This window comes from Trichechus manatus, unplaced genomic scaffold (assembly GCF_000243295.1).
Source record: "Trichechus manatus latirostris isolate Lorelei unplaced genomic scaffold, TriManLat1.0 scaffold00026, whole genome shotgun sequence".
Lineage (NCBI taxonomy): Eukaryota > Metazoa > Chordata > Mammalia > Sirenia > Trichechidae > Trichechus > Trichechus manatus.
The window spans coordinates 17,098,372-17,122,514 of NW_004443962.1; the positions used below are offsets into that span (position 1 = coordinate 17,098,372).

At 38.5% G+C, this 24,143-nt stretch overlaps 1 protein-coding gene across 2 annotated transcripts in view; it reads left to right on the forward strand.

The window, feature by feature from the left end:
* Positions 1-4,598: 4,598 nt before the first annotated feature.
* The window catches only part of LSAMP (limbic system associated membrane protein), a 739,725-nt gene continuing 720,180 nt past the window's right edge, over positions 4,599-24,143 (forward strand). The window contains exon 1 of one of the 2 annotated variants that reach the window (XM_004373664.1): positions 4,599-5,284. In XM_004373664.1, coding sequence (XP_004373721.1) covers positions 5,130-5,284 — 155 coding nt within the window. In that variant the 5' untranslated portion in view covers positions 4,599-5,129. The remainder of the gene's footprint in view (positions 5,285-24,143) is intronic. The other variant, XM_023728853.1, reaches the window with a different exon arrangement.

Here is a 24,143-nt window from a genome sequence, read left to right on the forward strand (position 1 = left end):
ATGGCAACGAGTTTATTTTTATTTTTTTAGTATGAAAATGCTGCTACCACCATCTTTCCAGGTGTCGCAATGCTCTTCCCATATGTCGGGACAGATTAAAAAAGAAAAGCAGAAATGAAGATAGTGCATTTCTTGGCCATTGCCCACTCTACATTTATGATGGTAGAACAGACAACCTGGAAATGAGGATGGTCCAAGAGCTAGTGAGTGCATGTCTGTGAAATAATAAGGCACATATATGAGAGAGTAAGTTTGCTGATGTGCAAATGTATCGAGTGCAAGTACATTTATGTTTATGGGTAAGTAGTAGTAGAAACAAGGAGTGAAGACCCAAGTAGTAGCTCAAGAATCACAAAGATCTGCAAAAACTGAGACAGATCTAGGTATTGATGCTTATTAAAATAGAATGAGTGGAGCAATGGAGACTTAGTTTGAAGCAGAAGGCTGATGTGATAGCAATGAACCACAAAGACGTGCAGTAATAGCAAACCATGAAACAGTGCTTTTAATTATGTAGGATTTGGATTGAGAGTTTTACATTACTTTGGGTTCTATAGCTAGGATTTGGAGAATACTTTACTGAGTTGAAGCTGATTGCTTTTGTTAGGCAGTGAGACACATGTGAATGAAGTTACTGTATTGGAAGGAGCCAGATTATAAACTCACATGAGATAGTGCCATGTTTATGAGCATAAATTGGGATACTTTAATATTATTAAATTATTATGAAATCATTGAAAATGTCAGAGAAGGAGTCTAAAGGAGAAGTATTAAAAATTCTGCACTCCCAGTTTATATGGAAATGCTAATCCCACTCATGAAAGTAAAATCTAGGTATGATGTTATTATGGTTAAGGTCTTACAACTGGAGAAATGTAGAGGGGCGTATTAATAATATTATGGATATGTTTAGCATAAAATGCAAGCAATGTAGCTGAATTAGTTGTACATTCCAGGCTGCATCTGGATTTCATATGAGCCTGTTACCTTACAAAGCTAAACGGAAGAACAAACCATTCATGCTTCTTAGGGTGCTCAGACGTTAGCTAAGGTTTTTTTTTAAATTTTGTTTTTGTTTTTCCTGCAGCATTTTTCCCTGGAGAGTGCCAGAATTTTCAAAAGCCTCTCTTAGAAAGGCGGTTATTTTAAAGTAGTAGTTAAGATCATCTTACCTGGTTGATGATGGCTATTTCACATGGCTGACAGCCTTGTGCCTCACAAATAACCCAAAAGTATGTTCATTTTTGCCAGTCCTCTTGAAAGAATGTATATAGTAGTTTATAGAAAAATAACTTGTATTCATTTCAGTAACTTATTTATTTGTTTCTTCCTCTACCTTTCTTAAGAAAGCAAGCAGAGGAGTTAATATTGGGGTAGATTTAGGGAATAACCATCAGAATGAGGTAAGTTATCCAAGATACATTGACTGCTGAATTTATTAGAAAGTGAGAGATCATGGGGAAGAGAAAACTGGAAGGAGTCCCTGAGGGAGTAAAGGGTGGAAAGACTCTGAGAGAACATAACGTTGAAGCGGAAGTGCATAGTGCACCCACAAATACATATAGTGTTTCATACATGGTGAGATAAGCCACATGATTGACTTGGGCATTCAATGCTTCCTTCATTCTTATATTCACCAACTATAGAATGACACTCTGGACCCAGGGTTGGGTTAAAGTTGTACTTGTAGTGCTACCTGAATAAAAGTGATATTAAATAATTAGCTTACGTAAAAAAGAAAGTCATGATTTGGAAGTTATTCCTAAATCCAGTCTGAATTATCTAATAGTCCAAACTGAGCATTTTTAATGTAGTCTTTTGTTACTGTGTTTTACTTTCATTGCACACAGTCAATTTAGTTTAACAAAAGGTACCAAGAAATGGACTTTACTTAATGAAAGTATTAAAAGACTTTAATCACATTATATGCTTTTTAATTTTTTTCTATATGAATGTGTGCTTATGATTTTATCCTCTCAGGTAGGCTAGGCATTTTCATGACTATCTTGATTACAATCCTGATTAACTTAATACATCCTTTTCTCAGAGTAATGATTCTCGAGACAAACTTCAGATTTGATTGATTTACCTCAAATAACCTGTTCTTACTACTTTGGTGTGAATTATTTTGTACCCCAGTATGTTAAACTTTATGCTTTCTTCTAGCAGTATCAGACAAGTTCCATTGGTAGCATGAGATTACTAATATCAGCATTAGTTAAGAACTACATATAAACATCTGCAAATAGTGTGCTACCATCCCACCAAACTTCCTCCTTGCCCAGGAGAAAACTCTTCCTTTCTTCACGCAAAATCTAAGCCACTGGTAATACTCATGTGAAAAAGAATACGCATATACTCATACTCTTGATGTGTTCTACCCTTCCCCATCAGAGTATCTTGGATCCCACTGAGAGTCATACCATTCACCAAGTACTGTTATTGGAAATAGATAATTCCAGTAGCCCCAGTCCCCTCTGTCTTTTTTTTTTTCTTCTTCCTGACATTAGAGAAACTCCACCCACCCACTGAAGGTGCTGTGGCTAGGTCTTTGTCTAATAAGCCAACACTACATCCCTTAAAACTCAGAAGAAACCTTGCAGGGATGGCCAAGCCTGGGGAGAGAGAGGGAAGTGCTCTTTTCACTGCAGTCTTGGCAAAGAGATACGGTAATTTTTAAATCTTCCTTTGGCACTTGAAGCTCATTTTTCTATTGATATTGGGGACCACAGGATTATGGGTTTTGTAGTGCAACTAACCACCTGCCATTACCAATTTTTTCTGTATCAGAATAGATTTCAAGTTTTAAATAATCTGCAGTTACAAATTAGAGGTGGAACATTATTGATTGACTAATTAGCTGGGGACCGCTTACAAGCCCCGACATAAGATAATTTGATTTATATAACTTTAATGCACAGCACAAACGAAATTATTTGAACTCTACCTATCTTGAATTTTCAACAATTCAGATTCCAGTCCTTCAGTATCTTTTCTTAAAAAAAGGGTCTTCCTTCCCTTCCTCACATAATCTGTACCAGTTTATCTACCATTAAACGGATACAATGCAGCAGGGAAATTCTTTGAATATTCAGGAGGGACAAGGCATGTGTCAACACAATAAGTACCTTTTTAGGACTTGTACTCTGTGGGCCTTGAGAAAGATTTCTAAATATATTGCTGTTTTTTGCAATTGTACTTGGCTAACCATTTGCGTAAATAAAGCAGGTAGTGATGATAATTGTGTATTTATCTCTATGTCTAGGAAATATTTTGGGAAAGATGCACAAGGAAGTGAAAATACTTTTTGTCTCCAGTTAAAAGAAATGAGTTGCCCCAAGACAGGGATTAGAATGGTAACTACAATTCACTCTATAGCATTTGGTACCATTTCATTTTTGTACCATGTAAATGCCTTAAATATACGAATAAATATTTTTTATTAAAAAAACTTAAAAAAAAAGTGCTTGGTTAGCCCAGCCCCATCTTCCCTCCCCAGAGTCAGTACCGAAGGATAAGTCTAACGGTTTTGACTCTTGTGGATGACTAACAGTGTGAGGTCCTCATGCCTTTCTTCACTTGCTTGGCTCATGGAGAAGAGACAAATGGCAGCTATTTTGACTGCCACTAGCTGGGAGCTGATGCAAGCTTAGCATCACCCTGCAAATGACACACTTTCTGATATTCAGATTGCCTTCCTTGCATATGAACATTTTGAGAAGCAAGTGCCAGTAGAAACTTGGGTAGCAACAGCAATGTGCTCTGTAAACAGCCATCATTAATATCATTACTCATGTATGGGACTGAATGAGCATTTCCTGGAGAGTGAGGTTGATGTAGGGATCAGGGATCAGCTAGTGAGGCTGGCCCTTGGAAAAGACAAGCCAAGCATTCACACCCCAGACCACTCAATACCAGCATTGTCTCCAATCCATCTTTCATAAAGAGTTCTAGAAGGGGGAGGAGACAAAGGAGGGAGAGAAAGTAAACCTTTTAATGCTGTAAAAGAAAGTGCAGAAGAGAGGAAAGAATGAGCAAGATGTGAGTATGAAACGCCAGTTGCCAGGAATGTTTAGTTTTGAAATCAACTGTGGCTTTTACTCTTGGACTTCACTGACAAGTTTCCTTTCTGTTTTATATTCCTCATCCCATCTTTCAGTGCCCTCCTCTGCTTCCCCAGCCATCTCTATTTCCCTGCCTCCGTTTGTCGAGACTTGCATCCTCTTCTCCTGTTCCTTCTTCCCATCGCCTTTCCTTCCTTCCTCACTCTTCCTTCTCCTTTTCTGCACTCCTTTTTCTGCGCTCTTATAGTAGGCGTCCCTCTTCTCCTCCCCTAACAGTATCTCTAAGCTCCATTCCCTCTTCTTAAGGAAATCAGCCAGGCCTCAGATGGAGCTGTTGTCCTGACAACCTAAAGGCACATCAGCCTTTCACTGAGGCTGGCTGCTGCTGAAGGGGGCACTTGTGCAAAGCCAGGGGCCACTTGGAGGGGAGGGAGAAGGGGATGACGTGGAGGGGCTGTTGAAAAACAGTGGGGAGGAGGGAGGTGCTGAGCACAGAGAGGGAGGGACTGGAGAGAGAAACAGGAAAGGGAGGAGGGGGAGAGAGACTCTGGGCTGCTGCTGCCGCTGCTGCTGCTGTGTGGCTGTTTCTTCACACTCGCTGGCAGGCTTGGTGCCGGTTCCCTCGCTCGCCCGCCTGCCCGCCTGCCCGCCCGGGAAAGTGGGTTACAGAGGGAAGAAGCTCAGCGCAGACCCTGGGCATCCCCTTACTGGCAAAGGAGCATCCAGCCACAGACAGACCAGAGAAGAACATCTTCTCTTTTGTAGCCTTGTCTTCTTCTTTCCTAGAGGGTTTTATATTTGCACTGTTTGTTTTTATATTGCGTTCCTTTGACTTTCTTTCGCCCTGTTTGGGCTTTATGAAGGCTCTGTGAAATCTTAGAGGGAAAGACACTGAGCTGGTGAAAGAGAGGAGCAAAGTGAAAAGGCTCACAAACTGGAAAAGCCCCTTCTGCCTTTGCGCGGATGAAAGCCCCGCGCTCGTAAAGCCCTCTTCGCGGCGAGCAGCACGCGCGCACACGCCGCCACAGTCCACCCGCCTGCGGACCGCAACTCGGCCTGGCCACCATGGTCGCCAAAGTTCAGCCTGATCGCAAACAGTTGCCGCTGGTCCTACTGAGGTTGCTCTGCCTTCTTCCCACAGGACTGCCTGTTCGCAGCGTGGATTTTAACCGAGGCACGGACAACATCACCGTGAGGCAGGGGGACACCGCCATCCTCAGGTAGGGCTTTCTGGCAACTTTTCCGCTGCGCGCATGTGTGTGTGCCTGATCTCCTAGATCTGCAGTTTCCGATGATGCAGGAGCGTGTGTGCATGTGTGTGTGTGTGTGTGTGTATGTTCTAGTATCAACAAAATTCACGAGAATTCTGGTCCCTGTCAAGGACCAGTTACGCTGGTTAAATGTTGGTCCATAGGATCTTGTTTTTATTGCCATGCCAGGTTAACTTCATCTAGGGTGTTAGCGACATTTGGGCTGTGTTCTTGCTTTTGTAATTGCTGATGCCTTGCACTTTGGAGTTTTGTTGGGCTTCCTTAGATCAGAAAGAAGAGTTGTTGGATCATGGCTCTGAAGACCGGTACACTGTACGGCATTCTCCCTGCTCCTCTCCTGGTACAAGTGTGTGTGTGTGTGTGTGTGTGTGTGTGTGTATGTGTGTGTGTGTGTGCGCGTGTGCCCTCGCAGTAGTTCAGGTAGAAGACTTTCAATGAAGATCTTCTAATTGACATGGAGGGCAATAAATCAATATTAGAACTTTGGTTGGTTACTGAATCTTTACTGGAATGTGGATAGAAATCAGCACAAGAATGAAGAGAAATAACTAAATGAAGGAAATTGCCAGATTGCTGGTACTTAAGAAGAGGAGTGTTAAACCCAGAGGTTGGGAAAGAATTAGCCTGGCATAAAATGTATATTTCTAATTGATTATTGACCTCAAAAGCTTACCTCTGTGTAGCTCTGCCAAACTCTGAAATACAGTTTGGAGCTGAAATTTGGAAAGGAAGAGTCCCAAGTCCTTGGGAGTTTGACCCTTATAAGGGACAGTGACCTAGAGAGACTCGAGTGGAACCGGGTCAAAATTCTGTTGCTAAAAATCGAGCTGCTTTTCCTGTGTTTCTTGTCTCTCTTCCCCTCTCCGCACACTGCACATACCCGTCGTCTTCTCCCTGGCTTTCCCTGAATTTCTGTCAGATACTCAGGGGAAAAAAAGGAAAAAAAGAAAGAAAACATTGTCCTTGCAGATCCTTTAAAATCTCATTTCATCCAAATTAAATGGCCTGGTGTCGGTCTGTCTATCTTAGCTAATATTGCTTGTTGTGGCAATAAAGAACAGTATCCGATAGAAAATACACCTCTAATCTGTGTGAGAGGAGCTGATAGTGCATAAACCCTGGGGCATCAGGGAGCAGTTTTGTAGCAGAGCTGCTGACAGCAGCAAAGTTTTCTTTCTTTTTCTCAGAAATAAATTTGGTTGGCTGTCATAGAGTCCTGCTTTGGGATCTCTAGCCTTGTTAAGGAGGAAAGTGAGTATGTAGTGGTTGTGTGTGTGTGTGTGTGTGTGTGTGTGTACATGCATGTGTGTGTGTGCTGCTTCAAATTATAAAAAGTAAGGAAACCCTGATGTGTAAGTACTCCTTTCTTCATTTTCTGAGTACTGGGTGATTATGAATCACGAAGATCCTACCATTCAAAGTAGGTTTTCCCTTCCAGCTCTCCAGCCCTGTAAACCTGCATGCGTGATTTATCCATGGAATAATAAGATTTATAGAGTAATTTATCTGTTTGCAAAGGGACTTGGACATGACCAGAAAATGTTTTGCAAACACTCAAGGATGCCATCTCAACTGCTAACATTCATGGTCCCTAAAATTATTAACCGTTTACTAGGTTAAATGCTATCCATAAAGGTTGTTTTTTTTTACTAATTATAAGATTGAATATAGTAAAAGTGAATAACCTGGATCTATAGGGGTTTTTTTTTTGCCTATGAACTTTATAAGTTATTTCTAAGTCAGCATCATCTCTATCTTATGCTGTAGTTATCATAAAGTTAGATAAGCATCTAAATGTTAGTTCAGAAGAAAAAAAAGTCTTATATTTTCATATAGTCTATGCATAAACATTTATGTCTATGAGATGCACTCTCACTACATAAATATCTGCTCATGCTCGTATGTGCTTCAGGGTGTCTATGGCTCAAAAGAAATGGAGGTTTTAAAACCTTGCACCTTAGTAGAACATTACAGTGTGGAAATGGGGATAGTGAGAAAAGAGACTAAATATAGAACTAGTTATTCCCTGGGAAAGAAAAGATAGACAAACAGAGCGTGCAAAGAAGTCACCTGTGAGAGTCCAGTGCTCTGCACATTGCTTCGCCAGACCTCACCTAACATGCCCCTTTTTTTATTTCCTTTGCCTTGGACAGGCTTTCTTTCTGGGTTGGTGGAGTTCTATCCGAAGTAACTAAGGAGAGAGTTCGCTTTGTTTTCTTAGCTGACCTGCCTCTCAGTCTCTTTAAATGAATCCAGTCAGCTTTGTGGGTCAGTTTCCTGGTAAAGAATGGTGCTCTTGCTTTCTGTTCACAAGCCCAGCCTGGGAAAGACTTGCTTCCGCTTTATTTGTGGGGAAAGGAAGGAGACTTTGATTGCTTGGAAGCCACAGTAGGTGCTCGGCACTGAGCTAGTGAGAATGGCGAGGGGCAAAACTCCCCTCTCAGTGAGTCTGTGGCCTTGAATAATCTGAAATGGCACCAGGAGAGAAGGAAGACTGGTAAGTCTGGTGGTCCAGTGACAAGAGTTTGGCTGGCTGTCCCCAAAACATTGACCTTCATCGCTTTATTTCCATCAAACAAGTTTGGGAATTCATGTTCAGTTTTGTGTACTTCGGATTTTTGGTGTATATGTGCACTTTGATAAGAGAGTGTATGTTAGTCTTGAGGACTGGCTCTAGAATTTCTATCTTTTTGAAAAAAAAAGATTATAGAATGATGGTGACAAAACTGGAGAAAAAGAGAGAGATTCTGATTGATACATGCCTAGCCTGGTTGTTTCTCAGAGAAGATTCTAGATCTTCATTAGGAATTTTATAAAGAGCAAAAGGAAGCCATGACAACAGCTTCCATCCCGAGGACAAAGAATCAAAGTATTGACCATGGACCAGCAGCTGCAGTAGCGGCAGGCACCTAAGGCTTCTCCCTATGCCTACGGAAGCAGAATCTGCATTTTAACAAGATCCCCAGGGGACCTGTATGCACGTTAGTGTGAGGTACACCAGTCCTGAGGACTTCACTCGTGGTGAAGCCTCAGGAGTTTTTGTGAACAGAATGCACCTTCATCACTGCTACTGCCCACAAGCACAGGAAGGAGTTCATTTGCTACTCGACAGTGGTTCTTCAAACTCCGTACCTCACACACCTGCCCCAGAGAGAATCACCTCCTGGTTACCTTGGGGGTTTTACACCATGCAGCTCTCTTGATAAGTCAAGGGGAAAGTGAAAATAGGTAGTGTTTTAATTCAACCTTTACAATTTTGTTTTTAACAGTTCCATTGACCATATTTTCAATATTAGCAGCATAAGGATAGAAATATAAAATACTTGATCACAAAGAGCCATGCTAGTTATATAATACATTATATTATAATGATAATATAGCTTTTCATAAAGTAACTTTGTAAAAGTTCCATATACATGCATATCTAGACATACACCAAAGTACATGTATGATAAAAATGCAGGGACTTCATACTGTTGTGATTTTAAATATTCTAAATTCAGGGTATTAATTTTTTTTTAATTTCACAATTCTGACCCTCTGTGATGTTTGCAGGATATTATAATACTTTTTATGGTGATGACATTTTTTTCTATTTAAAAGTAGATACACTTAATAAGTGCTAGGTATATGAAAGCAAAGTATCTTGGAAAATATAATTTAGGAATAGGTAAATTTTTAGTTTCTTTCAAAATTCTGTATCTTTAATTCCCTGTTAGTTTCTAAAATAAGGGAAAAAAAGAAGAAATAACAAAAACATAGATGTGGTTATGTGACAGTAAAATGTAAAGATTCTGTGCAAATATCAAGGAAAAATGTTTTATCTTCTATAAGGCATCTGGAACGCCCACATTGTGTCAAAATAGATCAACACTCCTGACACAATTTGTGATTTTCTATCACTTATTGTTCACTATTTGAAAATAAACTTTATGTGGGCATGGGTCTACAAGGTTAGTTTGTGAAGATTATAAAGTTTTTTGTTTTGTTTTTCAGTATCAAAACCACTAAAGGTAATAAAAATTTATTGGTTATTACTGATACTTTCCTTGTTGTTGTGAGGTGCCTTCGAGTTGGTTCCGACTCATAGTGACCCCACGTACAACAGAACGAAACACTGCCCAGTCCTGCACCATCCTCACAATTGTTGCTATGTTTGAGCCCATTGTTGCAGCCACTCTGTCAATCCATCTTTTTAAGGGTCTTCTTCTTTATCACTGATCCTCTAATTTACCAAGCATGATGCCCTTCTCCCGGGACTGGTCCCTTCTGATAACATGTCCAAAGTATGTAAGACAGAGTCTCATCATCCTCCCTTTTAAAGAACATTCTGGCTGTACTTCTTCCAAGACAGCTTTGTTTATTCTTCTGGCAGTTCATGGTATATTCAAAATTCTTCACCAACACTACAAGTCCAAGGTGTCAGTTCTTCAGTGTTCCTTATTCATTGTCCAGTTTTTGCATGTATATGAGGTGCTTGAAAATACCATGGCTTGAGTCAGGCACACCTTAGTCCTTAAAGAGACATCTTTGCTTTTTAACACTTTAAAGAGGTCTTTTGCAGCAGATTTGCCCAATGCAATACGTCCTTTGATTTCTTCACTGCTACTTCCATGGGCACTGATTGTGGATTGAAGTAAGAAATCCTAGACCACTTCAGTCTTTTCGCCATTCATCATGATGTTTTTTATGGTCCAGTTGTGAGGATTTTTGTTTTCTTTATGTTGAGGTATAGTCCATACTGAAGGCTGTAGTCTTGATATTCATCAGTACTTTCCTTAAGGATCATAAATGTTATAGGACGGTTTATTAGACATGATGACTTTTTATCTTCAAATGAATATAATTAGCTTATTGTCCATTTTCCATAAAATAATTTTATCAGATGCATTTGGTAAGTAATGGCATATCATATGATCTATTTTATCTAGGGATATAAAATATTAGGTACTATTTATTAAAGAAGGTTTTTACACTTTAAAATTAAATCATTTATGGCCTGACTAAGAGGGCAGGTGAATTGTGATTAATTTTGTATTTCACACACACACAACACATAGGTAATTTGACTCTGAATGAATTATTTGTACAATTGTGGAGTGAACAACCAAAAATGAATGACTCATTTACTAAGTCAGTTGGTGAGAGTTAAGCAACATTTGTGTTTCTCAAAACTAAATTCAAATAATAGCAAATTCAGGCAAAAACAAAACAAAAAAGGTTTAGTGTTTTTTGTTGTAGTCTTCGAAAGCTCCAAGTACAAATGGCTGTGACCCACCTGATAGGTGTTGCCTGCCTGTGTCCTGGTCCCTCTCCTTGCCACCACCCCTTCAGGCCATTATTTATGGACTTCAGCTGTTTGCCCTGTTCTTCTCTGAACCTCTTGCCTTTACTTTGTAAGTTTCAGAAGACTTGGGCTCTAATTTTGGTTCTTTCCTTACATGCTATGTGATTTTGAGCAAATCTCTTAAATTCTTTGAGTTTCAGTTTCATTATTTCTGAAATGATGAAACTACTTTAGATACTTCACAAGTTGTTTTAAGAAGCTCACAAAAGGTAAAGTAGTAAAGATTTTCAGCTTGTAAAGTGATACACAAGTGGCTTTCCCAACTATATGCAGCCAGTTGTTTTGACTTCAGGAAACTTTTTAGGATCAGTGTTTCTCCAACTTTACTTATTACAATTACCTGGGTGGAGGGCGAGGGCTTGATAAAACACAGATTGCTTGGCCTCACCTCTGGAGTTTCTGATTCGTAGGTCCTGGGTAGGATCTGAGAATGTGCATTTCTAACAAGTTCCCAGGTGATGCTGATGCTACAGGTTGGGGCCACACTTGGAGAAACACTGACCCTTGCTACTAAAAGTATGGTTCACAGATGGGAATTTTCAGTATCAACTATTTAGTACCACATTTTTTAAAAAAAAATGCAAGCTCTCAGGCTCTATCCCAGATTTACTAAATCGGAATATGCATTTTAATAGATCTTCAGGTGATCCATAAAGACATTAAGGTTGAAGAAGCACTGCTTTAGATAATTTGCAACCATGGTTGCACATTAGAATCATCTAGGGAGCTTTTAAAAAAATACTGAAGCCACATATTCTCAATCCTCAGTAATTCTGTTATAATTAGTATATGATAGGGTCTGGGTATAGATATTTTTAAACACAACTCTCATATGTACACAGCGTTGAGAATTACTGCTTTGGTGGGTGAGGAATCTCTCTTACAAAATAATTTTTTAGGCAGCACTTTAGTAGGTATGCCATGAAAAATTAGAGTCATGTTTGGATTTGGAAATACGTCAGCAGCCAAAGATGTACAAATTCAGTTGGGAGGGAGGAAAGAGATCGTCATAGATCCATTTCTTCACCTCATGATTTCATCACTATGATGGCATGGAAAATGGGGTGACTTTATGTTAATATGGATCCAATTTACATAGTATCTATTGAAATGAGGTGGCGCGGTGGTTAAGAGTTTGGCTGCTAACCCAAAGGTAGGCAGTTCAAATCCACCAGCCACTCCATGGAAACCCTATGGGTCAGTTCTACTCTGTCCTATAGGGTCACAGTGAGTCGGAGTCGACTGGAAGGCAAATGGTTTTTACAAGTTATTGAAATGACTTTAAAGCTTTTTAAAAAATCATTCAGATTAGCAAGCCAAAAAACAGTTCTTTCTTTCTTTTTTTTTAGCGTTACCTCTGTGAGAGAAAAGCCAAAGTATTTAGGCAGGGACAATGTCATGATTGTTAAATTATTTAAATAAGTTTAATTCTGTTTACTTACATGGCCATATTAAAAAAAATATGATTTGCAAAGTAATGGCTATATGTTTGTAGAATTAATCTCAACTTCTCATGGTGATCAGTCTCTAGTTGAAACTTACAGACAAGTTTTTGTGTCACACCTAAAACCTTTCCATCAAGACTATAATAAAGTCAGATTGCTCAACTACTAGTCAGAAGACCAACATCTAAATAGCTTGCAATGTTCTAATTTATTAAATCAAGATAACTGACAAGTTCCTGTCCTATTGCACAAGCTATTGTTATAATCAAATGAGATAATATATGTCAAAGTGTTTTGTAAACTATAAAATGGTATATAAATATAAGCTCTTAATAAGATTATCCCCCACCCGTCTGTCAGTTTGTCGTACTGTGGGGGCTTGCGTCTTGCTGTGATGCTGGAAGCTATGCCACCGGTATTCAAATACCAACAGGGTCACCCATGGCGGACAGGTTTCAGCTCAGCTTCCAGATAAAGACAGACTAAGAAGAAGGACCTGGTGGTCTACTTCTGAAAAGAATTAGCCAGTGAAAACCTTATGAAAAGCATCGGAACATTGTCTGATATAGTGCCAGAAGATGAGCCCCTTTGGGTTGGAAGGCGCTGACACAGTGGCTGCAACAGGGGGCTCAAGCATAACAACGATCGCGAGGATGGCGCAGTACCCGTCAGTGTTTCGTTCAGTTTACATATAGGGTCGCTATGAGTCAGAGCCGACTCAACCGGCACCTAACAGCAAACAAGAACAAGATTACTGCCATTATATACACAGAAGGGAATAAATAACTTTAAGGAAATTAGAAAATTTAATAAAATGAGCTTTTCAATCTTATGGCCATGGTCAAAACTGGTCACTTTCTTTAAGATGTTTGTGTTATTTCGTTTTAAGTCCTTTAATGTCACAAGTATTTTAGACTATAGTTAACTTTCTAATCAGGAGTACAGAGCAAATCAATGCTTTTTTGTAGTCACCTGTAGTCAAAACTTCACCTCAAGTTAACGAGTGATTAACCTTCATAAAAGAAAACCCTTTGCTTCAGATTTTGTTAATTGCTACAGGATAAATTCACAGAAATTTAGAGTAGGAAAGACCTTGGAGATTAAGCAGCCAACCCTCTTAATTTAAAGTGATGTAACTGAGAACAGATAAAGGAAGTTGGTTGTCGAATAATTTGAGTGGCCATTTGAGAACTAGAACTCATTTTTCCTAATCATTACTTCAGAACTCTTCTTCCAAACTGCTGGTGAGATTATCTCGTTGGTTTTCATTTTATCCCATGATATGCTCATTATACCCAGAAAAATGCTATTAAAATAAAAGACTAATCTCCCTTTCCATCTCCTTCTCCCTCCTCCTCTTTCCCTCCCTCTCCAAATCAAAGAAGCACTGATCCGCTCTATGGAGAATCATCTAGTTAGTGATAGTCAAGGAGGATGTTTTTTTAGGAGGCACCCCATCTTTCTCATATCCACTATCTGTGGACTTTCTTTTCTTCATTTACAGCCTCTGGCTGATCATACTCTCAAAGCCATCCTTGTATTTGGCAGGACAGTGATCTCCTGGTCCTAACTTTTTTTTTTTTAATCCTACTACCATCTTACTTGTTGCTTATGGCTTTCTACCTGGTCGAGTCTCCCGTCGCCTGTCTCTCTTGCTGTTATTAGTTGTCGTTGAGTTGATTCCGACTCATGGCAACCCCGTGTGTTACAGAGTAGAAATGCTCCATAGGGATTTCTTGGCTATAATTTTAAGGGAAGCAGATCTCCAGGCCTTTTCTTCCATGGTACTGCTGGGTGGGTTTGAACTACCAACCTTTAGTTTCACGGTCAAGCTAAAACCATTTGTGACACCTAGGAACCTTCCCTGTCCCTTCTAGAGACCCTGATTACGTGGTTGCTTTAAGATTGTGGTCCAAGCCTCTGCTTTCAGTTATCAGGTTGTCCTCTGCCCAGCCTCAAGGAGTTCTCTAAACATTGTACATTGTGGGTTTGTTGGTTAAACTCTTTCGAGGAAAGTGAAACTTTTCTTTTTTCTAATTTGTACAAAATTTACTTTGGGTTAACAGTAGGGTTGATGGTAGTACATTGGGAAGAACTGAACCTAGAATTAGACTAGTCTCCTGGGGCAGTGAAAGCCCCACTGCAGGTGCTTAGAATGCTTCTAGTGTGGTTTACAGAACATAGCATTATGAGGGTTTTTTGGAGATGAGAAGCAAAACCAGTGAGGTACAACATGACATCCTGAGAGAAGGGCAGAGACAATAAGGGGAAAATCAACCCTTAGTCAGCCCCACAGGGAGGGAGGCAGGTGTCACAGGGAGCTCTGTTGGCTGGTAGCAGAGGTTCACCCACAAGGCTGAGGCTTAGGAGAAGGAGCAGGGTCCTTGGGATGAGGGCTGGCTTGGAAAGGGCTAAGACCTCACTAATATGGGATTTAGACCGCAGGCACATTACCAAGATAGATAACTTGGTTAATGAGTAAAAGAGCGGGACCTTGTCTGTATAACTGAAGCTCTGTATCAAAGCTATAGTAACCCAGCAGTGACTTGAAGGTGAATTCCAGAGCACCAATCTCCGTCTTCTTAAATGTCTGCTCTATAAGTTCAGGATCGTAAAACTCGGTTCCAGCTATATGGGGAAAAAAATTGAAGACAGAGATCTAAACCAAGTAAGAATGGGTACTACTTGCTTCTCTCTGCCTTAGATAACTTTACTGGATTACATCTTTAATCTACACAGACGTTCCAGACTACTTGTAGTTGGCAGAACTGTAGACATGAGTTCTCCTGACTATCTCAGTCCTATTGTTTTTCTGTATCAGTCTAGAAATGTCATCAGATCCTTCAAAAGTCTCTCATCATCCAGCAGCATAAAGTCCAAGCTCCTTAGCTTGGATGACTCTCCATAACCTGCTACCTCTTGCCTCTATTAATTCAGAAACACAGTCTTTGCTCTGGAGCACATAGTGTGTGTACACACACACAGTGTTGGTTCTTGCCTTGGTTCATGATACTCTCTCTACCTGGAACCTCCTCCTCCGCTACCCCCCACTATACTTCTTTGCCAGGTTCTTATTCCTTCTTGAAGGCTCAAGGCTCAGCCCTGGTACCATCTCATTTCAGAAATCTCTAATACTCCTAGGATGGGCTTAGTACGCTATATATTATCACTGATGGCCTCTCTGCATACCTTAAGTGTAGCATTTACAACACTTTTTTTTGAAATATTCTGTCCACTTGTGTCTTGCCTCAAATGTACTATCAGTTCCTCAAAGACAGGCGTCTTATCTACTTTACATTTTCACCCCAGAATTTAGAATTGTAAATTCTCAGTTAAGTATTTGTTCACTGAATTGAACAGAGAGGGATTGTCATACTATAAATCAAGCAGACGAGAAACTGAGTTACAAAAGAGGAAACAAATTAGGAGACAGAAATGAAACAAGATATTCTGATAGTGAGATCAACCAGCTCTGAAATAATTGTAGATGTGTGGTTGAAGAGGGTATAGAAGTAAAATCAGGGATAGATTCTTCTCTGATCATGATGAGGTGGTTAAGAGGGGTTAGAGGGAAGTACTTTCAACATTTCACATTGCATCTACTCTTTTCAAGCACAGCTTTCCAGAAAATTAGAAAAACAAATGAGAGTGTCTTGTCTTGGTGGATCCCAAAGCTTCAGGGTTAAAGACACAAAACCCAGACAAAGCATGCTCCTTTCTCTGATAGAATGGCAGCTTCTGACAGAACTAGTCTTCACTCAGTGGTCCAGAGCATTCTGGGTAGCTCTAGGAGAAGCAGGAATATACCTTCCGGTGGCTACTGAAGCTTTCCCCCTCTACATGTGGCTGTGAGCTTTCCGGGATTAAGTTGAGGATTTGAGAGTTACTTAAAGTAGCTCGGTTATATACAACAAGCATTTTCAACCCCATCAGTTCTACTTTCTTGTGAACTGAGGCAAAGTGTAGATCACTCACACTTATTTGACTCAAAGTAATTACTCATACTGAACAATGATGCCTACCTGGGTTTTACATTGCAGAGGTCATTACTCAGTGCTGGGTAACTTCAAACTTCAGTATACAGTGGACCTTGTAAGAATCCTAAATTCTCGTTTGTATGTCTTGCCATAATGCACAAGAGCATTATTTATATGAGGTCAGAGGAAAAGTCTATAACCGTGAGGAAAAATGCGACCCAGTCTTCCATACAATAATGTAGTAATATTTATCTCAGTATAATTTTCTGACTATGCATTTCATATTTAATCTCTATACTTTGAAGTTGTGTAGGTTAATGACATCCTTTCTAATGTTGTGCTGTAGTCATGCTGCTATTTGCCACACTACCCTGATAAGAACAAAAGACAAAAATGAAAGCGGTGTACTCTAACACTAAATCATACCTAGCAAATAACTAGATGTGAAAATTTTGATTGGGGAGATTAATTGGTTTCCTGATTTATATGTATAATTTCTTCAGTCATACCTCACTTTAGCGTATCCGTATTAGGGCTGCTTATTTCAAGATGTTTGAGCAATGTATAGTGTCTAATTTATGGCTGATCTCTGTTTTGAGATAACCAAAGAATGCTGTCATCTTATGAATGTTCATGATGTAATTGTATAAGCATATCTCAAGATCAGCATTTTGCAGTGCTGAACCATGAGCTTAGCAGCTGAATGGATTTTCCATGCCTCTTTTTCTGACTTCTGTTCTTGTTTCTCTTTGGGACTTTACTGTGATGAACTGGTCATCACCATAATGATGAACTGCTTAAATTCTACAGGATATTGCTAGATTAGATCAAGCTCTGGAGTGGGCATCCAGAGATATAGACATTAGTTCTACAAAAAAAAAAAAAAAACACCAAAATACAACAACAACAAACTATGAACTCGGTAAAGTTGGCAGTTAACGTACATTGCTCAAAACCAAAATGGGTATAATCCTACTTGCCTCTTAAACAAACATATTGGTCTGGTGAAGTGGCGTTATGCTTTTTTAATGTAGTTGTGCTAGTCTGAAAGAGAAATGCAATATGTTTTAAGTAGGACTATAATATGCCCAAATTAAAAAATAAATTCCTGCATTACTTCATGCATGTCATAGTGTAGTGACCCTATGTACAGCAGAATGAAACACTGCCCAGTCCTGTGCCATCCTCACAATCCTTGTTATGCTTGAGCCCATTGTTTCAGCCACTGTGTCAATCCATCCTGTTGAGGGTCTTCCTCTTTTTCGCTGACCTCTACTTTACCAAACACGATGTCCATCTCCAGGGACTGGTCCATCTTGATAACATGTCCAAAGTATGTGAGACGAAGTCTTGTCATCCTTGCTTCCAAGGAGCATTATGGCCGTACTTCTTCCAAGATGGATTTGTTCATTCTATTGGCAGTCCATGGTATATCCAATATTCTTCTTCGGCCTTCCTTCTTCATTGTCCAGCTTTCACATGCACATGAGGCAATTGAAAACACCGTGACTTGGGTCAGACACACCTTAGTCTTCAAGATGACATCTTTGCTTTTTAACATTTTCAAGAGCTCTTTTGCAGCAGATTAGCCTAATGCAACACACCATTTGATTTCTTGACTGCTGCTTCCATGGTGTCGATTGTGGATCCAAGTAAGATGAAATCCTTGACAACTTCAATCTTTTCTCTGTTTATCGTGGTGTTGCTTACTGATCCAGTTGCTAGGAATTTGGTTTTCTTTATGTTGAGGTGTAACCCATACTGAAGGCTGTAGTCTTTGATCTTCATCAGTGAGTGCTTCAAGCCCTCTTCATTTTCAGCAAGCAAGGTTGTGTCATGTTGGAAGCTATGCCACCAGTGTTCAAACATAAGCAGGGTCACCCATGGTGGACAGGTTTCAGCTGAGCTTCCAGACTAAGACAGACTAGGAAGAAGGACCTGGTGGCCTACTTCTGAAAAGAATTAACCGGTGAAAACCTTATGAATAGCTGTGGAACTTTGTCATAGTATAGGTAACTTATTTTTACATCATGCCTCAATTCCTGTAAAGAAAAAAAAATTTAAAATTTAGTTGTTCAAAAAATAAGAATATACATTTATACCGAATCTGTTATAATATGTGAATAATTTGTGTCACCTATATACGTATTATAGGGTTGCTATGAGTCAGAATTGACTCAACGACAACGGGTATATATGTATTTAGTCCATATTGTATGGATGTGTTTGAACATAAGATTTTTGTTTTATTTTAAATTTATCTCTATATTTGTAATTATATGTAAAATATAAGAGTATAAGTATTTTATATGGATATAGAATTTACATACACAAAATATTAATACAAATACTGTGAATTTGGGTCATACACACTATTTAGTAAGGAGCGTAATTAATTTTATGCACCAGTGATGGGAAGTGTATTGCATAAAACTAAATTTTTCAGATTATCATGGATGTAAACAGATACAATATATAATAAGCATCATTCAGTGGCTTTATTCATTTATTTTTAATTAATTATTATGCAAGGTGCTCAAATTATTTTTTAAGAGAAGTGGCACTTAATCTTTTTTGTTTCTATTAGATCTTGGCTATTATATAATTCTAAAGAGTGAAATGGAAACTTCTGAAGCTTTTTATATTTGATATTATAGGATAGAAATTAATGCTTCTCTAGCTGAATAAGAAATAACTATTTTTTAAGAGAAAGTTTAACCATTTCTATTTATAATCTCAATTCCAGTCTAAATTTCTATATTCTGTTATTGTAAATCACCAAGAGAGGTAGTGATCTGTTAATGAGTGTGTTTGCTGGAGACAGAGACTGTCCACTGAAAAAGAATAAAAATTTTAATTAAATTTCAATTTGTTTATCAAGTAAAATTATCTTAATTATGCTTTTATATCCTTTTCTATTTGAAAGCCTGAGATATGTGAAGAAATGATCAAAGTAATATAAATGAATTCAGCTGTAAGACCCATATGAATGACACCCAGGGCACTAAAACAAATTGATAGCATGATTGTGGAAACACTATTGCTAATAATTGAAAACCTATACAAAACAGAAACAGTATCATAATATTGGTAGTGTACAATATTCTCCTAGTTATGAGTAATAGGGAAAAATAATACTAAATCAATAATAACAACAACAACAACAGAGTCCAAGTGTTAAAATATATTTTTAAACAGATGAGAACATTTTGAAAATGAAGTAGAAATCACTAGGAGCCAGCATGGGTTCCCTGGTAACAAACTATAACATGATAAATTGTTGTTAAGAGACACAATGTACAACAGAACAAAACACTGCCCAGTCCTGTGCCATCCTCACAATTGTTGCTATGCTTGAGCTATTGTTGCAGCCACTGGGTCAATCCATCTCATTGAGGATCTTCCTCTTTTTCCCTGACCCTCTGCTTTACCAAGCATGATGTCCTTCTCCAGTAACTGGTCCCTCTTGATAACATGTCCAAAGTATGTGAGAGTGAGTCTCACAATCCTTGCTTCCAAGGAGCATTCTGGCTGTACTTCTTCCAAGACAGATTTGTTTGTTCTTCTGGCAGTCCATAGTATATTCAATATTCTTCACCATCACTATAGTTCAAAGACATCAGTTCTTCTTCCGTCTTCTTTCTTCATTGTCCAGCTTTTGCATGCATGTGAGACAATTGAAAACATCATGGCTTGGGTCAGGCACACTTAGTCCTCAAAGTGACATCTTTGCTTCGTAAGATTTTAAAGAGATCTTTTGCAGCAAACTTGCCCAGTGCAATACATTGTTTGATTTCTTAACTGCTGCTTCCATGGGCATTGATTGTGGATGCAAGTAAAATGAAATCCTTGACAACTTCAGTATTTTCTTAGTTTATCATGATAAATAGTTTCTTTAACACACATTCAAAAATTCCAGACCGGTGGAATATATATACCAAAGAAATACTGATTGATAATGGTAGAGGACTTTCTCAGTATCTTCCAACCATGTGGATAACACAAAGATAAGAGTTTCCCTAAAGGACTTGTTGACAGAGTTAGAATACAAAAAGGAACAAAAACTAAGAGAGGTAGATTGTAGCTCAGTATTAAGAAGAATGTTTTGAACATGTATTTTATACCACAGGAGCCCTGGTGGTGTAGTGGTTAAGAGTTTGGATGCTAATTCAAAGGTCAGCAGTTAGAATCCACCAGCTGCTCCCTGGAAACCCTACTCTGTCCTATAGGGTTGCTAAGAGCTGGAATTGACTCAATGGCAACGGGTTTGGTTTCTTGATTTATACCATGTCATTTCAAAAAAAGTAAATAAATAAAAGCAGTTAGGTTAGTTTATAATTTAAATAAAATTTTAATGAAATAAGCAAACCAGATTGAATAATTAAAAAAGAAAAAGAAAAAAAAAGCTCAAATAGCTTTATGGAATAATGGTAAAAACACAAGTTTTTGAAGACCTACCTACAAATCTTAGCTCTACCAATTATCAGCTTTGTAAACACGGACAAATCAGTTGTCCCTGCTGGACCACAGATTCTTCATGTATAAAATTACAATGGTAATAATAATAATATCTACCCTACCAGCTGACAAGTTGTTATAAGAATAACATAAGAATGCTCTACAATTAATATGGGTGTGTATGTATATATGTATGTGTGTATATGTATTGTATATAAATATATATGTGTGTATATATATATATTTATTTGTGTAAATGTCAATTACTATCCTGCCAAATGAAATGAGTTTCCTTGTGAGGATTGTACTCTCTGACATTTTAGTTTTTAAGCAAAGGCCAGATGACCACTATTAAGAAATGTTATTAAAAAATGATCCTTTAAAAATATATTCTACATCCTACTTTAGTGTGTAGAATCTGGGATCTTAGAAGCTTGTGAGCATTGATCTAAGATATTCCACTGGTCTCACCTGATACGGAGCAAGGGAGAATGAAGAAAAACAAAGACTCAAGGGAAAGATGAGTCCAAAGGACTAATGGACCACAAATACCATGGCCTTCAAAAGACTGAGTCCAGCACAACTAGATAGTGCCCAGTTACCACTACCGACTGCTCTGACAGGGATCACAATAAAGGGTCCCAGACAGAGCTGGGGAAAAATGTAGAACAAAATTCTCACTCACAAAAAAAGACCAGACTTACTGGTCTGACAGAGACTGGACAAACCCTGAGAGTATGGCCCCTGGGCACCCTTTTAACTTAGTACTGAAGTCACTCCTGAGATTCACCCTTCAGCCAAAGATTAGACAGGCTCATAAAACAAAACAAGACTAAATGGGCACAGCAGCTCAGGGCAGGGACGAGAAAGCAGGAGAGGACAGGAAAGCTGATAAAAGAGAACCAAGGTCGAGAGGGGGAGAGTGTTGACATGTCATGGAGTTGGCAAGCAGTGTCAGAAAATGATACGTTAATTGTTTAATGAGAAACTAATTTGCTCTGTACACCTTCATCTAAAATACAATTTAAAAAAAGAAAAAAAAAGAGAATGAGACAGATGTTGTTAAGTGCCAGACACATGGGCCAAACAGTAAGAGCCCTAGACGAGTGCTGTACAATAGAAATACAATGCAAGCCATATATTTAATTTTAAATTGTATAATAGTCACATTATAAAACAAAACAAACACATAAAATTAAAAAGAAAAAATGCCCCTTTACATAGTAGAAAATTGAACTGGATGATTTCTCAGATATCTGCTAGAACAGATATTCTATCAGTCTGTGATTTCTTAATTACTACTCTAGTTGTGTGTGTGTGATTATTTTTTAAAATTTTTACTGACATTACATTATAACTTTGATTGCTTATGGAGAATTTATTTGGAAATCTATTTTCTAATCATTTCTCGGTGGCCCTTAATATGTGTACCCTTACAATTTTCTTCCTACTCAAGAATTTGCAAAAATGTGAAGAGAAACAGACTGTATTTCATTAAGACCAAAGATCTATTTATGCCTTTCAGCCTTCTATGTAGAGTGATATGAAGACAAATTTGGTCTCAGAAAGTTGCTCTTACATGCAGCCAGCCTCACAGAGATAGATAAGATTGATCAGGTCAGATGGTAATCTCATTTCTTGCATCTTCTAACTTTCTCTATTACGTCTGCACCCTTGTTAGTGTAATTTTGCCTGAACTCCACCTTGCAGTTCTGCATCCTACTGTAAATAACATCTCTAACTGACTCTCTTTCTGCAATCTGAATGTGAACCTTACGAAAACAGGGCTTCTTATGTTGACCTCAAACCTTCATCCTGTTTCAATCTCTTGATAAAAATGACTCAGATTATTATTTTGTTTACTTTCCAAGGAGTGACGCATGATGCCACCTCCAAATCCTTGTTTCCTCTTGGCTCTCATCCAACTCTAAGGCCTTAGATATCCTAGGCCTTGAGCCTCTCCTTTCCTGGGTCCCTCTGAATCCTGACACAACTCATTCAGCTCCCCAGCAATTTAAGAGCTTTCTGTTTGCTGACTCCCACAGTAGACTTCAAGGATGGTCTCAGGAGGATGGTACTGGGTAGCAGTGGCCATGGTACTTTGATTTGCCTACTGGTAAGTCTACTATTCCTAAATTGAGTAGTGCTTTGATTGTATCACTTGGTTACTTTTCACATCATGTGCTTTATCCAGAGACAATGAAGCAAAAGAACTGGAATTTCTGATTCTCTATGCTTCAGTTGAAATAGTCTCTACTGCCACTAAATATGAAGTCAACAATAAAAGGCATCCAGCAAAGTACCTAGATAAACTATATTTGTACCTTCTGCTGATCCCGATCAATTTCACCAACACTAACACTTTTGCTTTCTTATTTTATGTATGTATATTTCCTTATGCATCTCTTTTTGTGAAATGACTTTAATTTACCTAAAAGTACAACTGCTACAATTTATAAACAGTAATTATCAGAATACAAAACTAGCCTCTCTCCTGTTGAGCTGACAAGAACGTAGCCAATTATGTCGCCATTGCCTCAGCTGTATTTACTGTGAGAGACGCACGATGCACAGCTTTGTCTGTGGAACCAGGTGCCTTTTCAGTGGGTAATGTGGCATTTTGGCTAATAGTTCTGAAAGAACTCAGAAAGATTAAACAAACAAAAGTGAGGATTTAAGGGAAGAAGGGAAAAGATAGAGACAGGTTAGGGGCAAGTAGATTAGGTACGGATCGGGTGTCAGGAGTTCAGTAAAACAAATATCTCCATTCCAAAGGAGGTTATCTGTGTGTAAATCAGAAAGTATGCCCGAGAATGTCAATTTCCTGATGGAGAAATCTATGGATATTTAATAAAAAAGGGGGCTCGTAATAAATAATGACAGAGGGTCCTAAAAATTGCCTAACAAAGTTTTTTAAATATGCCAGAGTCAATCCCTTGATAATAAAGTCTGTTTGATTCAGTCTTAGTCCCAAAAGAGAAGGATTAGGCAAGCATTTCCCAAACCCTCAGCCATTAGGGGACTACCAAATCACTGTAAAGCTCCAACAATCCATACACACCGTAAACATTATGTATAGACATTATATGTCTCAAGCATAAATGAACTGCTGTTTTTTAAGTCTATGCAGAGTTCATTAAAATGAAAAAATGTGCTAAAAATTTTCTGAGTTTATGGTAGCTTTTTTTTTTAAATTACTGGATATCTCCTCAATTAACAAAGATATAAAAAAAATTAGTTTGATCATAAAAGAATCCTCTGACTCATAAAGTTTGGAGCACATTTATTTAGACCAGGTAATGATAGGTGTAATTAAAGTATAGGTAGGAAATGGACACGAGAAGGTTGGAAGAATGGTAGAGAGATAGGGAGAGTTTTAAATAAATAAGGTAGAGTATGATCAGCAATAATTTAGCTTAACTAGTAAATGTCTAAAAGAATATCTTCCTTGAGCATTATGCTCTTTTAAAAACTATCTATATGGGATCAAATTGACAACAGCAACTTAAAAGATTACATAGCAATCTTAGGGGGCAGTGAGTTTATGTGAATGGGGGAGGAACAACTCAGAAAAGCAAGGT